The sequence below is a fragment of the Dreissena polymorpha genome, chromosome 8 (assembly GCF_020536995.1).
Source record: "Dreissena polymorpha isolate Duluth1 chromosome 8, UMN_Dpol_1.0, whole genome shotgun sequence".
NCBI classification, from domain to species: domain Eukaryota; kingdom Metazoa; phylum Mollusca; class Bivalvia; order Myida; family Dreissenidae; genus Dreissena; species Dreissena polymorpha.
The window spans coordinates 6,856,248-6,871,454 of NC_068362.1; the positions used below are offsets into that span (position 1 = coordinate 6,856,248).

General features: G+C 32.6%; 1 protein-coding gene across 2 annotated transcripts; it reads right to left on the reverse strand.

Annotated features, from left to right (window-relative positions):
• Nucleotides 1–246: 246 nt before the first annotated feature.
• Nucleotides 247–10,803, reverse strand: LOC127841841 (macrophage mannose receptor 1-like). 2 transcript variants are annotated; one of them, XM_052370967.1, is made up of 7 exons: nt 10,639–10,803; nt 9,913–10,077; nt 9,571–9,777; nt 7,553–7,717; nt 5,612–5,821; nt 3,714–4,038; nt 247–3,331 (listed from the first exon to the last, which is right to left on the reverse strand). In XM_052370967.1, exons 1-7 carry the CDS (start codon nt 10,709–10,711, stop codon nt 3,220–3,222), a joined length of 1,257 nt encoding a protein of 418 aa, XP_052226927.1. In that variant the 5' UTR covers nt 10,712–10,803; the 3' UTR covers nt 247–3,219. The 2 variants fall into 2 exon arrangements, with proteins under 2 accessions (XP_052226927.1, XP_052226926.1); XM_052370966.1 differs by having other exon boundaries at nt 9,571–9,780.
• Nucleotides 10,804–15,207: the final 4,404 nt, after the last annotated feature.

Here is a 15,207-nt window from a genome sequence, read left to right on the forward strand (position 1 = left end):
GGTAACCCTGAACGACACTCATGACTTGGTGTTTCTATTTAATTAATGGTATACGGTAAAACAGTACCTCACATCAAGCCCCCTATCAAATTATGTTAAAATCAGACCAAACAACCTACAAACAAAATTATACGAATATATATTTATTAAAATACTGTTTAGAAATGAAATGTATGCAATAAATCAAACATCACCGATGAAAAACACTCACCAACCACACTGTTCAAACTGTCGTCAGAAACAACGTTAGTTCGAAAACTCCTTTATTATTGATTGAATGAAGGCGATATTTACTTGGCGTTTACATGAAACCATAGAAACCATGATCTTAAAATAACATCATCCATGCAATACAAAAATATTTGTATTTCGATTTGTACAACAATACGCGTTTACATTATTTTCCATTCAAGATGTGGTTCAATCATAAACGTGTAAACGAAAGTATTGAGTATTTTTTCCGACGTTATGCAATTTCAAAAACGAGCTTAATGAATGTGAATTCAATTAACAAACCAATATGCTAAAACATATGCACATCAAACAATACACTGCTTACTAAACAAAGATGCATAAAAATGGTGTAGTAATATGTTTCCTTCACATTTTGGTGTATATATGAGACATTATGATTATTGATACTTTTTTGTAGTGTTCAGCAATAATGCACAATGCGATTTATTTCCTTTGTTGAAATAACATTAAATCATTTGCAACTTAATACGAATAATGAAATTAAGGAAAAATCCCGATTCTGACCATCCGCAAGTTATTTTTTTATTAAAGGCATGTGACAATGCATACTCCACATTATGATTTAAGCGTTTCGAGCTTACTTTAAAACAGTTTAAAAGTATACCAAACCACAGCATAATCACTTAATTAATAGATTAACATAATTATGTTAAATAATACGATTTCTAAGGCCTAGACAAACCTATGCTGATGATATTGTTTTTGCATCCTGTGTAGGCTAACGTATGATCAGCATTATCCGTAGCAATGAAGCCCGAACTAGAATAACGTTAACATAGAAAAATGAAGATTATAAGTGCACACAGACAATGAATCAACAACATCAAAAGACTATACACAGACGACGGAAGTCCAGTTTGAAATACAGACAATAATACGGTATATGCAATATGAATGTATACTAAAACACAAGTTGAATAACATATTTAAACCAAACCATACAAAATCACTGGAGGCACATTCAATAAAAGTGTTTGAACTTTAAATAAAACATTATTTGGTTTCACTAAACGTGATAATTTTTTTTAAATTCAAATGTAGCATGATTTTAATCAAACATGGGATATAAAGGATTTTGTTGTATTTATAGAAATGCAAAATGACAATGATCAAGATTGACGACATGCATTTCCCAGTGATAGTCAAGATTGACGACATGCATTGCCCAGTGATAGCCAAAATTGACGACCTGCATTGCTCAGTGATAGTCAAGATTGCCGGCTTGTCTGCATCGCGACTTATTTTAACCTCTTCAACAAAATTATAACATGTTGGGAAGTCTTATTATTATGGACATTTGTATATATACATCCACATGTAAATGGCAGATCTATGTCGCGCATGCTAAAGGAACATTGGATATAAATATGATCATTTTGTTTGAATCCAACCAAAATTCAATGTTTTACATAATAAAATCGGTATACAAACAATTACAACATCAAACATACATCAAAATATAATAATACTTTAGTGAATAGCCATAGGCTGGTATGTCAGGAACTCAAACCCTTGCAAAAGATCAATTGATTATATAATAAAGATGCTTTGATATCATACATCAGGGTAATTATTTTTCAAATTTTCGCAATAAATGTTATATAATCTATTTATAGAGGTAAAGCTCTGAAAAGACTTAACTTAAGGCTAACAAAAAACATTGGTCAAAGCCCATGCTCATTCATCGTAAAACTAATGTGGATCTACATAAAAGAGACATGCACCGTATGCAGCACCATAAACATTTATGGATTACCTGAATGAATAAGGTATCAATTAATAACAATCAAAGTAGTATATAATATAGATATTATATCATTCCTTTAAATCGTTTTTTAAAATTGTTTTCAGTACTCCGGGAAATGTTTTTCTGGCCTATAAGCATGATTAGTTTAAATTTAAATAATACGCGATATGTATAAAAGTTGTACTACTATTTAATGACATTCAATATTTTGCAAATACGTTTCAAAAATGCTGAGATTGCGGAAAAGACACCAACAACTTAAGCACATTAAAGTCATTCTAACTATAACAAAACTACCAGAAAATGTATGTATGCATGACAAAAATACAATTTTAAATTTGTGTTCTATGCGACGGCAATTCGTTTGCGCCATGTTGTCTATTTCTGTTGATTCTACGATATCAAGTGTTTTAAAATTATTTTAACATCTTCGTTTTTATTCGTATTAAATCTTATACAAATCAAAAAACGAAGTTTAAATCATAGCCTAAACTAAAATTGTTCGGATTGTTCGCACGTAGCTCCTGGTCTTGTAGAATTAAGTTCCTTGTAATATATGAACGCTATATGTACGGGATTATATTAAAAACAAATACTGTTGGTAATCTACGGTATCGTTAACATGGCTTTTATAAATTTTGCGATGAAATTTACAATTATCGTCGCCAATTCTTAATGAATATAAAGGATATCGTGTATGTTTGGTACGGATGTTTGAACAGATCTAAGAATACTGGTATTCAACGGCCGGTGTCCAACATTAACCGATTGCCTTATGTTAACAGAGAAAAGCCGCTTCGTCGTTATCTAGTTTCAGACTCTAATATGTATTTTGTTTTAAATACAATATGAATATGTTAAACAGCTTTCATCTGAAGTAGTATCAGTGTCATTGAATAAACATTGAAAACATTATTGCTTAAAGCCCCGATATTCGGTTTAGAAGACTAAAATTAATGTATTGAACACAATATCACTGTAATTGGATAGCCGCTGTTTTTATTGTTTTAACTAGTCAAATGTGTGACATGCATATCCTCGTGTTTATCTTGTGTCTTACGACGGAATCCGAATTTTGGGCAAAACTAAGTGAGAGCCAGGTAACAACTATCGTATGAATACTTAAATAGAATAGTATATATGGTTTTAATGACAACGCTATGTTGTGCATAAAACTAAATGAAAATGTCAAGCTCTGATTTAAGAGCTGTGTGTACTTATTTGACAGTCTCATACTCGTGGCATTCGTTGTCAATAGGTGAAAAGTAATAAGCATGTTCAGATGCTGCTGAGTTGGCGGCTGTTGTATGATCTCCATCGGAGGACGTTCTGTAAAAAAGTATAAAGGCAGTAATCAACAAATATGATCATTAACTTATCAAGAAAGAACAAGTCAACAATCATACTTATCGATTTTCCATATCTTAACTAACCGATTACTATCAAAACACAACAAAATGATATTTTATTTAACTTACTGACGTTTTGAAATTAGTTCAAGGTAAACAGTATTATCATGCTCCGCTGGGTTCGCGGCTGTTTAAGCATCATAATAGGTAGAAAATATGTATATGTATTCAGGCAGTAAGCAACACAATGTCATTAGCAAATAATCAAGAAAAAACGGGACAACACAATATGTATCGATTGTGTTTCTATCTAAACGAACCGATGACTATACAAAAAGCATTGTTATATCTATTCTACTTACTGGCGTTTCTTTCGCTTCAAGTAAATACAGACAACCGCCGTTAGAGCTCCACTAAGCAGACCGACGACCAACGGAACAGCTATTTTAACGGCTAGTAACGTCGTATCAGATTTGTCTTCCGGTGCCCCATCGCTTGCGACGCCTGGTGTCGTTAATAGTAGAGATGGTTTTGTAACAACATCAGATTTGTCATGCGCTGCCGCCTTGCGTGTGACGCCTGGTGTCGTTAATAGTACATATCGTTTCGTTACAAGACCAAATGTGTTTTGCGGTGCCCCCTTGCTTGTGACGCCTGGTGTCGTTAATAGTACAGATGTGTCTTGAGCTGCTTGTTGAAAATATACAAAACCCAGCGAGATTAATTAGGTACTTAATAAAAGTACTAAATGACAGCTTTAAAAAGCATTGTTCCTATTTTAGTCGTTGTTATATATTGTGTAATAATGTAACTAAATAGTTCACAGTATAGCTGTTTGACCGGCGAACATATATATCTCAATTGCTAAGACAAAAAGTAAAAATAAATTATAAATAACTAGAAAAAAACATGAACTATATGTATTCTTAATAATCTAACAAATTGCATCCCTAACTAAACATTAGGTACATTAAAAGCATATCGTTAAATATTACTGCAACATAACCCATCTTAGAAGTTAAGGTCGGACAACATATCAATAAATTATCAACATGTAAATAAATAAATTAGTCTATATTACGTTGAAGACATTTCCAATGTATTTTGAGAAATACTTTGAAGCGGAATTTCTTACTTCTTGAAAGTATTATTATTACTCAGCTTTATAAAATTGTATTATTTGATTTGTGTGCTTATGTGTGTTAAGTGTATATAGTAGTATCTAAAATATATTTACTAAGTCAAAGAGTTAAGTTTCAAAATGCTGTTATTTTAAACACTTAATTAATTATGTTACTCAGCTTTATAAGATTTAATTTTTTGATTTACTTGCTTATTTGTGTTTAGTGTATATAGTAGTATCTAAAATATATTAACTTGGTCACTGCGTTAAATTTCAAATTTGCTTTAATCGTAAACACTTGATTAATGTGTTATTATTATAATAATAATTAATTCATATATAAATGTCCATACTACATAAGGATCTTTTATGATTTCACAAAATAATACGATCTTATATACCTTCTTAACTCGAGTAAAGGTAGATACATTGGACAATTGTTTTCCACAAATTGTGAAAACAAAACATACACGAAGGAAATATAAACTGTTTTTCAATATTTAATTAAGACTGTTTTTAGAATCGCAAATTTTCTTCCTGTTCATCTTTAATGTTTTTTGGTAAACTTTATTTTTATTGTATTCGTTTGTATGCATGCGACACAAAGAAAAAAACATGTAAATGCCTTGAAAATTACTTTCATACATCGACACGTCTATGCAGGTACAAGTCATTGCAACGGCACGTCTATGCATGTACAAGTCTATGCACCGACACGTCTATGCAGTTACACGTCTATGCAACGACAAGTCTATGCGGTGATACGGTTATGCATTGGCACGTCTATGCCGCGACACATGTATGATGCGATACCTTTAAGCAATGACTCCCATTTGAAATTAGTCATCTATTCAATGGAACGTCTTTGGGCGACTTGCCTATGCCGTAACACGTCTATAAAATTGCACGTCTATGGAATGACACACCTTTGCAATAATCCCGCCTATGCAGTGACACGTCTATACCGTGACACGCTTATGCAGTGAAAAGTCGATGCCTCGACACGTATATGCTGTAACTCGCCTATGCAGTACAACGCGTATGCAGCAACTCAGCTATGCAATTATAAGCATGAAATGATTCTCTTATGCAAGTACTCGCCTATACAAAAACTTAATTTATGTTAGAATGATTTACCTTCACATACAAACGCATTATTTTCTGAGCAAGACCTATCATTTAAAAATCCAGCGCCAATCCCCAAGTTCACGCAATTTTCATCGCCACCTTGATTATTTGGCTCTCCGTTTTTCCAGAACTGACTGACACTTGCTCCATTGATCCATTGAAATTCATTTGTGTTAGATTTTCTTCTTGCTCCAACCCAAATCCGACGTACAACGTTGTCTAAAATAGACATTAGTAAGTTAAATTGTACATGTTCTCAAACTGGAGCAGTTTTTACCATTCCTAAATATTAGTTTCTGATATGCTTATATCGGTTAATATTAAGTCCATGCTTAAAAAAAAGTTTGATGTTACAAAAGCCTTTATTTATGAAAACAACACAGCCAAATGTTTGCAATGTAGCAAAAGAAGTAAGTGCATAGGCTTTAAACAGTGAACGTTAAGTGCCTTCAAGACAATGTCATTTTTCAAGTGCATGTCTTATGTGTTCCTACCAATGATCTTAACTGTCTACTTGATAGAAGTATGATCCACCTAATGTGCTTTCTGATTTCAGTTTTGCTTTTTCGCGAGTTAATAGCCATACAAGGACACGACGTCAGAATGGCAACTATTCGTCAGAACGATAAATGAAGGTACATGGCTTTCACATCCGCAAACACTTCATTGCGAGAAATAACTAACAGTATCAATTCATATTAAGACGTGGCAGCATAAAACTTAAAGACAATAAACGTTTTTATATCTTTTCAGCAACTTTGTAATCGAAATTGTTTTAAGCTCTCATTGTTAATGTTTATGTATGTGCTATTTTTTGTAGGCGAGTAAATAACAAACAAATCAGTTGAATTATGCCTTAAATGCATGCTAGACAAGCTTTTCCAATTGTATTTATACATTTTACTTGGATAACACAGTACAGTTATGGGTTTAAAACATCTGCGACATATTAATCGTAAATTAGTAAGTATAGCCTTTAATAAATAGTTTAAAATGTTATAGGGTAAATTAATATGTCAATGTTATTTTTTTTGAATACACCGTTTCTTTGATTATTCCTTATAGAAAGCTTATCAACAAACAATAACCATCATACAACGAGAAAATTAATGGTGGCAATTTAATGTTAGGACGACGCGGCTTATACGACTTTTAATCTACCCATGTAAAGAGAAACACATCATTTTTGATCCCTTTTAAACACTCGTATTTAACGTGTATCTACACAACAGTCACGAAGTTATTATTGTTGCAACAAATCTGTTTAGTAGCGGTTTTTGCAATTAATGCTATGACATTGTCTAATTATCGTCGTGTGAGTGGTTTATGCAGAAAATGCAGAAAGTTTATTTTTACAAAAACTTATCGCGTTTCCTTTGCAAAATCAAAAGAAAATTGCATTAATAAACGGCGCTGGAATCTTGATTTCGCTCTCTCTCGCTCTCTATCGCTATCTCGCGCTCTCATTCTCGCTCTCTCTTGCTCTCTCTAGAGCGCGGAGAGCTCGAGAGAAGAGGAAGAGGAGCGGAGAGGTAGACGGAGAGTAGCGAGAGAGAGAGCGAGAGAGAGAGAGCGAGAGAGAGAGAGAGAGAGAGAGAGCCGAGAGAGAGAGAGAGGAGAGAGAGCGAGAGCGGAGGCAGAGGCTCTCTATAGGAGACGGAGATCTCTTCTCTTCTCTCTCTCACTCTCTCTCTCTCTCGCTCTCTCTCTTCTCTCTCTCTCTCTCTCTCTCTCTCTCTCTCTCTCTCTCTCTCTCTCTCTCTCTCTCTCTCTCTCTCTCTCTCTCTCTCCCTCTCTCTCTCTCTCTCTCTCTCTCTCTCTCTCTCTCTCTCTCTCCCTCTCTCTCTCTCTCTCACTCTTTCGAAAAAAAGTTAAAGTATTGACTTTAAACATGTGTTTATGTGATTTGTTATAGCCTTATATGAGATGTCAAACGTATAGGTGACTCACTGGTAATTATTGATTGTAATAGCGAAAGTGTATTTCTTGTATCCATTTTGAATAGAGTGGAATTATCCCGTTTGCATCGTCTGTTCGCGCCTTCCCAGGATACTGCATCCGCAAAGTATTTGGAGCATATGGTCCCATTTATTGTGTAGTCACCTCTGCATTGACCTATTAAACAGGCCAACAGATGTACACAAAGTAATGCATAAGCAACGAATATCACACAATAATAAAAAATGCTATAAAATAAGTATTTTAAAATAAACCGCAACTTATTCATCTTTTTAGAACACTTCTTTCCAATAAATTTACATTAATTGTGCTTAAATTACAAGAAAAAAATGCAACTCCGTCGGAACACACTTTCGTGTTTGAAACATATTTGTAGTAAATATTCCGCCTTAGAAACGCTAAGATATTGTGTACATTCAAAACAGACTTCATTATATATGTAAATAGAAGATATTTGTTGGGTTTGGTGGAATATCGAGTTTAATTCACCAGTGATCATATAAAATAATTGTTTTCTACGATCACGAGTAAATTAAAATCGATATATCACCAAATCCAACAAATTTTATTTTTATTTTATGCTAAAAATGATTATGTTTTGTATGTTTGCCATCCCGGACAATATAATTCCTCGTTGGGCGTCCCCATAAAATTAAAAAGAAAGCTCATCCGTAAGTTTGTATAAACATCATCGCAGAGAAGGCGCCCTTGGTGAAATTTCCTTTAAAAGGGGTCACAATAGGGAAACCAAAGATATCTGAAATAGTTCCGGTAAAACAATGACAATAATCGATAATGTTCACTGTTATTTTTCACTGTTTGAAAAAGTGAAAAAGTGAAATATCAGTTTAATTCACTGATATTTCTCTATAACCATCGGCAAGCATAACAACTCGTATTAACCTTAAACATAAAAGATAAATATTTCAATAGCAATTTTATATTTTTAAATATCCCTAATTTAAAACTGTGAATGTATGAGCTATGAGTCTGTATATTTTTATGATTAAGTATCGACAGGATTAGTATATAACGAAAATATTCATGTTTCTATTTATGTCTAGTTCAGCAAATGACGACATACTTAAAGTCCGCCTCTGAATACAGACATGATGACTGCTGGTTTTAGGGTAATCAGTTTATGCATTATTAAGCAATAGACAAATGTATAAACGTGTGTTATGATTAAATATGGGATAAAAATAATTTTTTGACGCGCCTTCAACCCGTTTTTACTCAATGCTGTATACATATGCATACTTGTTTTGGATAGAATGCGATATTCTGATGAGTACATCTTATTTAGTATGGTTCCAATTCAACATTATTATGTTCATTTAGCATTGCAGGTTGGTGTTCTAGTTTGTATTATGATGTTCATAATGGTTCAAAAGAACTAACAATACAAACATATGGTGTACTTCTTGATATACATCGTACACATTTCATTTTGTTTAAGCATGATAGCAATAAGGAAGAAGAGGTAAGCTATGGTAATTAACAACATCGTTAACTTATTTTAGTACAATTGATTTTTTCCAATATATCGGGGTCTTGATAATGTCCTATATTTTAGAAACGAATATATACAAATTCGTCAATATGATGCTAACTAAAATAAAGTCATAACTTTAATTCTTCGTTAACTCACAGATAAGTGATTGCACTGCAAATATGGATGGTAAATGCAATGGGAATTTTTTACTTTACGAGTATAAAACATTTTATCCGTTATACTCTGCATTTTAGATAAGATGATTTATATTCATTGATTTCAAGATATTAAAAACACGGACCTAATATAAATGCATGAACGCACATTACTGAGTAATGCGCTTAAGCATCAAAGCAGCCTAATTGTGTCTGTGTTTATTTTCTGTTCATTAATCGTATCACTAAACACGATGAGGTTATCATAACATGAAATGCAAGTAAGCCGATAATAAAGAGAAAATTGTATATAGTCAACACACTCATTAAAGGAGCAATACCAATAATACATCAATTACCTTCGCATACGAACGGAAGTTCCTTTTCACATTGCAAATCGTTCAGCGATGCAGGATAGTTATAATGATAAAGTTCAACACATTCTTCTCGGACATCATTTGGTTCGCCGTTGTCCCAGAACTGACTGACATTATCCCCATCTAACCATTTTATAATTGTCATGCCTGGTTTCCTTCTTGCACCAACCCAAATATGTCTTCCCGTACCTGCTTAATTTAGTACGCAGGTTAAGACTAATGAATTTATATGTTTCACTATTAAGCTACATATCTGTTGATAAAAAATTAACCTATATGTTTAAATTATATATTATATTTGAAACAAAATATAGTAATCTTTACCTGCTTGAATTGATTGCAATAGCTTAAATTCATTCACATCATCTATTTTGATCAGATATGCATTATCGTGTGTACAAGTGGTGTTAGCTTGTTCCCATGTTACTTGAGTCGGAAAATGTTTGTAGCATCTGGTTCCGTTTTTGATGTAGTCACTCCTGCAAGAACCTACGCACAAAAATGACATAACTATATATTTTTTAATTTATTTCAACTTCGAGTCTTTTTTCTGAAACGCAGCGTTTTGTGTTGTTATGATTTCGGTCTCTGTGACGTAAACCTTATGGATAACGATAAAATCGGTTCTAAAAGACAGGTTAATACAAATCTGCAAAAACTTCTTTCACGATTTAAGAAAATGTTCTTTACACGTATAAACAATTTAGCATGCGTTGTAAATATCGAAAGGCACAGTACTATATTCGCCTAGCTAATATCGCGTTATAGAAAACATACACTATTCATACAATTAAATACAACGACTTCAATCATACAATTAAATACAATGACTACACTAATACAATTAAATACAATGAATACAATCATACAATTAAATACAATGACTACACTCATACAATTAAATACAATTACTACAATCATACAATTGAATACTATGGCTGCACTAAATGTGCAGTCGTGGCATAATAAAATTTGTTGAACTGCGGATTGGGTGACAAATCAATACAAATACGAAATGTGTACATAGTTATGACAAAAAATATTACTCACACACATAACATATCCCAAAGCCATATATAAGCAGACTGAACGTGAGCAAATAGTTTTTAAAAAGAGAATTCATATTGTTCTCACTGATACCAACTAAACTACACCTCTACATCACCAACTGTAGTATATTTATGCATTTGGAAAGCGAGAGGCTCGACACATTAGTGCTTTACAACGATGGTTTAAAGTGAAAATAACACCCCCATATAAGTGTCTGCTTAATCTTATAATTATAATTAAATCTATAATTAAAATCGTTCGTTTGCCACTCGTTAGACAATAGAGGGCACTTTCAAGTCGAGGATATAAGTGTATATGTATTGTTACTGAATTGGTAAATGGTAATACAATTGGTTCAATTTCCAAGTAAATACACAATTTATATGCTTACATGTCTGAATCTGCTTATGGACAATCAAAATAGATTTCATTAGTAATGGGTTGCTTGTTTGTAGAAGTGCGTGAATACATGTGCGTTATATTTAAAATACGTTCTTGCAGATTTACTTGAAACAATTATCATACCAAAAACATAATACATTTTTCAAGTTAATGTATACAAGGGTTGATTGCATAACGTGTCCAAGAAAGTATAAGTATGAGCAATAATTAACCTAAACTATTATGTTTAGTGCGATTAAATATGTAAAACAAATGTTACCAATGTTTTATAGCGAAAACAATATTCGCATCGGTAGGCATGGGATTTGGGACTTCATATGGCTTATGTGTAAGGGTAAAACGCATAATTATGCTTGAGAGAGGCCGACTAAAACAGACATCAACGCTGACGAAAAATATATATTATATTGCTATGTTATTTTGTTATTAGTTCACATCCATTTCTCAAACTTTACTTCCGTCTCTCATTTCTACCAAGCTTAAGTTATGTCACTAAAAGGGTAAATAGGATAGTTGCTTTCATAGTTTCAATAACAATTTACTGATTTTTATGGAACAATTACTAGATATATGCACATTAACATGCTATCATTACCATAAAAAACATAAACATGCAAAAAACTGAAAAAACAATCTTTGAAAACGCATTTTATTATTAATAATAATCCGTGATATCAATGACCATAACTAATTCAGTAATATCTTAAACGCAGCACTGTACTTATGAGTGCTAAAGTTTAGTTTTGTTTAAAAATGTTCCCACGTTAACCTTGCAAACATCAACGAACATAATTATGACTGCATTTTTCAATCTGCCGACTGATCACGAACATCATTTATTATAACAACTCAACGGTCTGATGTTCCGCGATAGTCCGTTCCTGATATGAACTTGGCCTTTATGCGACTTATAAGTATGTAAGAAAGTAAGTCAATAGTTTATTATAGTGACATGTGCATTTCATATAATATTAACACTAATATATACATATAAAATAAGCAGCCGGCCCATAAGACATATAAGTCACCTCAGCTGTTAAGCTCATTCTACACGTAAAACAAATATATACCGTTATATGTCATAACAAGTGATGTATGATTGGAACTGAGAAAACAGATATCTTATATACAGCAAATATATAAAGCTTCAAATGGTCACTATTACGTTGTCAATGTTAAAATATTATAGTATTTTACAAACGGTTATTCATAGCAAAGCAGCATAAACAATTAGGTATACTGTAATTTCAAAAATGTACTTATATCAATAAAATGGACAGCACTGATACAAATTCGAATTTACAGTGAATACATTACTGCCTGTGCAAATATGTTTTAACAATGAACTTTGCAGTCTTCCTTGGGTATAAATTCAATATATGACTAAACCTTTGTTCTGGTTTAAGTTGAATAAAGTCATGTTTTAAGAAGATATCACCAAACACGTCAGTCCTAATATTGTTATATACATAACATACAAGTTGAAAATGTTTATCATCCTCTACGGACGTTAGGTAGATCACAAAACATACATGTTCGATTATCAACTGGTTCACCAGCGCATCTTCCTGTCTCTATTCTCAATGGCAATATTCCCGTTCTAAACTGACATAGTAATGAGCGATTATGTTTTGGGATGTTCATTGTCACATATTTTTCACAATGAAATTCCGCTTTGAATGTTGCGTATGTTCTCAGTTTGGTCATGTTTAACACGTCGTGTGACCATTTTGCTATATAATGCTGGTTCATTAAAAATTTTGCTGCATCCAGGGCGATATATGATTTAGCGTGAAACCGATCAATAATCCCTAACGTTGATAGTATCTGCTTAACGTCGCTTGACCAATTATTCATAAATTTGGTATAATAAAAATTAAACATTTTTGGTGAGTCTATTGGCATCAATTTTAATTAGTTTATTCCTGAGGACACATACCCATCTTATAAGCCTAAACGTCTATCGGAAGATATCCGTGTCCATACCATATAATCTGTTTTTATGTCCGCTATATTCATAGTTGTTATTTTGGCTGCCATAACCGCACTAGTGCAGCTCACGTGGTATGTGTTTTTCAGTTTAGGCCAGGCGACTACTTTTTGACAAAAATAACGTTGCAATTCAAAATCTTTTCGACTTGTGTTTGACTATTTTTATATGTTAAAACACCCATATATTATATGTGTTTTAGGCTGGTAGCGAGATTCAGACCAACGTGGTGAAAACGGGATATTTATGCTTAGCTCATATTCTGAAAGTGTAACATCAGACAAATTGAAATCTGATATTGTATCACTGAATTCCGAAAATTGACGAAGTTCTTGCAGTATTTAGGATAAAGGCCTTAACGCTGATTTCAGACATTTCGTCAAGAAAAAATGCTATGATTTTATGATTCGCAGTACATGTAATGACCTATTTAGAGACTGACGTTCTCACTACAAACGCTTTTCAAAACTTCTAACGTTACGATACGGGAGAAAATTGTCATTATACAAACAAAATATCATGTTTGTCATGAGCACAACAACACGCGTATTTTATATATTTATGATAATTTTAAGAAAAGTCCACAAATAGTACAGGCAGCAAATGCTCACAGATTTGTGAGATGGCTTTTGATACATTGTAAATTCATTGGAAATGCACAATCATATACAATTTACGCAAGTTCTGAAAATGTATGTATTGTTCTTAACGGATATATACACCCGCTGCTAATGTGGCCTATATGACACATATTAGGGAAAATTATTCGAATAGCTGACAAAAAATCATTTTAAAATGTGAACAGTTATTTATTTGTGTGTTGAGCAGTTTCAAAATATTAGATATAAGTGCAAAACATTGGATATAATACAAAGAGAGTCTGGCTGCTATGGAAACAAAGAAATAGTATGTCTTTAACTTTGTTAGAGCAGAAACAAAATGTATACATGTTATTCTATCAGAAAACTTTAACATGCTTAATGTGTTAACTGATGGATGACAGGCTGGTTTAAAAACCTAAACTAGAGCTTCAAATGCAAATCAATAATAATAGTTTTTGTATTTTTTTATAAAAAATGACCTGCTAAGTTTGCAATTTAAAAATGTATATGCTTAGAAATGTCAATTACAACACAATAGGATAAATATGAATAGTCCATTTAATCATCGACACAAAGTCCAAACGGACAGTTATATGTATAATTGGCAAGGTCAGGATTTGCCATACTCATTTGTGAATATCTGCAATGAACAAAACTAAAAATGACTGATAACGTATAAGAAACCTTCAACACACAATGAATAATACATGTAACCATAAGAGACCGCATACTTGTAACAAAAGTATTGGCATTTAATCAATTTAACATGTTATCTTTGCCTGAATGGTTAATTGTCTTACTTAATTTCATCTGTGTGAAAATAGCACAACTAATTATGCTTAAACTTATATTTAAACATAATTGTTTGGTGGATAATTCACTCAGAACCTTCCAAATATGCACAGTGAACAGGTCATAGTGAATTTGTTAATAATATAAAATACAATTGCTTATTATATACTTGATGATAAATATAGGATCTGGCACGAGTTGTCATATCATACCATATTTTATTAAACGAGTTAAGGAATTTTGTTAGTAAGCGAGCCTTTGGCGAGCTAACTAACGAATTTCCTGGACGAGTTTAATAAAATAGGGTATGAAATGACAACGAGTGTCAGATCTTTTTTATCACATGCCTTTAAATGAGCAAATTAAATAAATATTTACGCAAACATAATGATAAATCCCGATTTTTTTTTACATTTCGTGACGTCATTTGATGTTGCAGCGTCATTTCAGCAAAATAACAAAATGCGATTGGTCAATCGAACGAAAACTAAGCCAATGGAAACGCTTGAAAAGTATATTACAAATGTGTTAGATACAAATATTCGTAATGGTTATTTTACATGGGAAACAGGGTATGGCATGTGATAAAAGTTTTTATTGCCTCAACAAAGTGTTGAACCCAAGGATGGACTATTCATGTTAAACGCTGATCTCTATCTGTTTTTTGTAAACACCCTCATAATTATGCATACGACAATCATGCTGTTGTTTAAAATTATAGGAACATATTGTTTAAATACTTAACACCATAAAGGTAAATAATGCAGTATGCAAATCAAATAG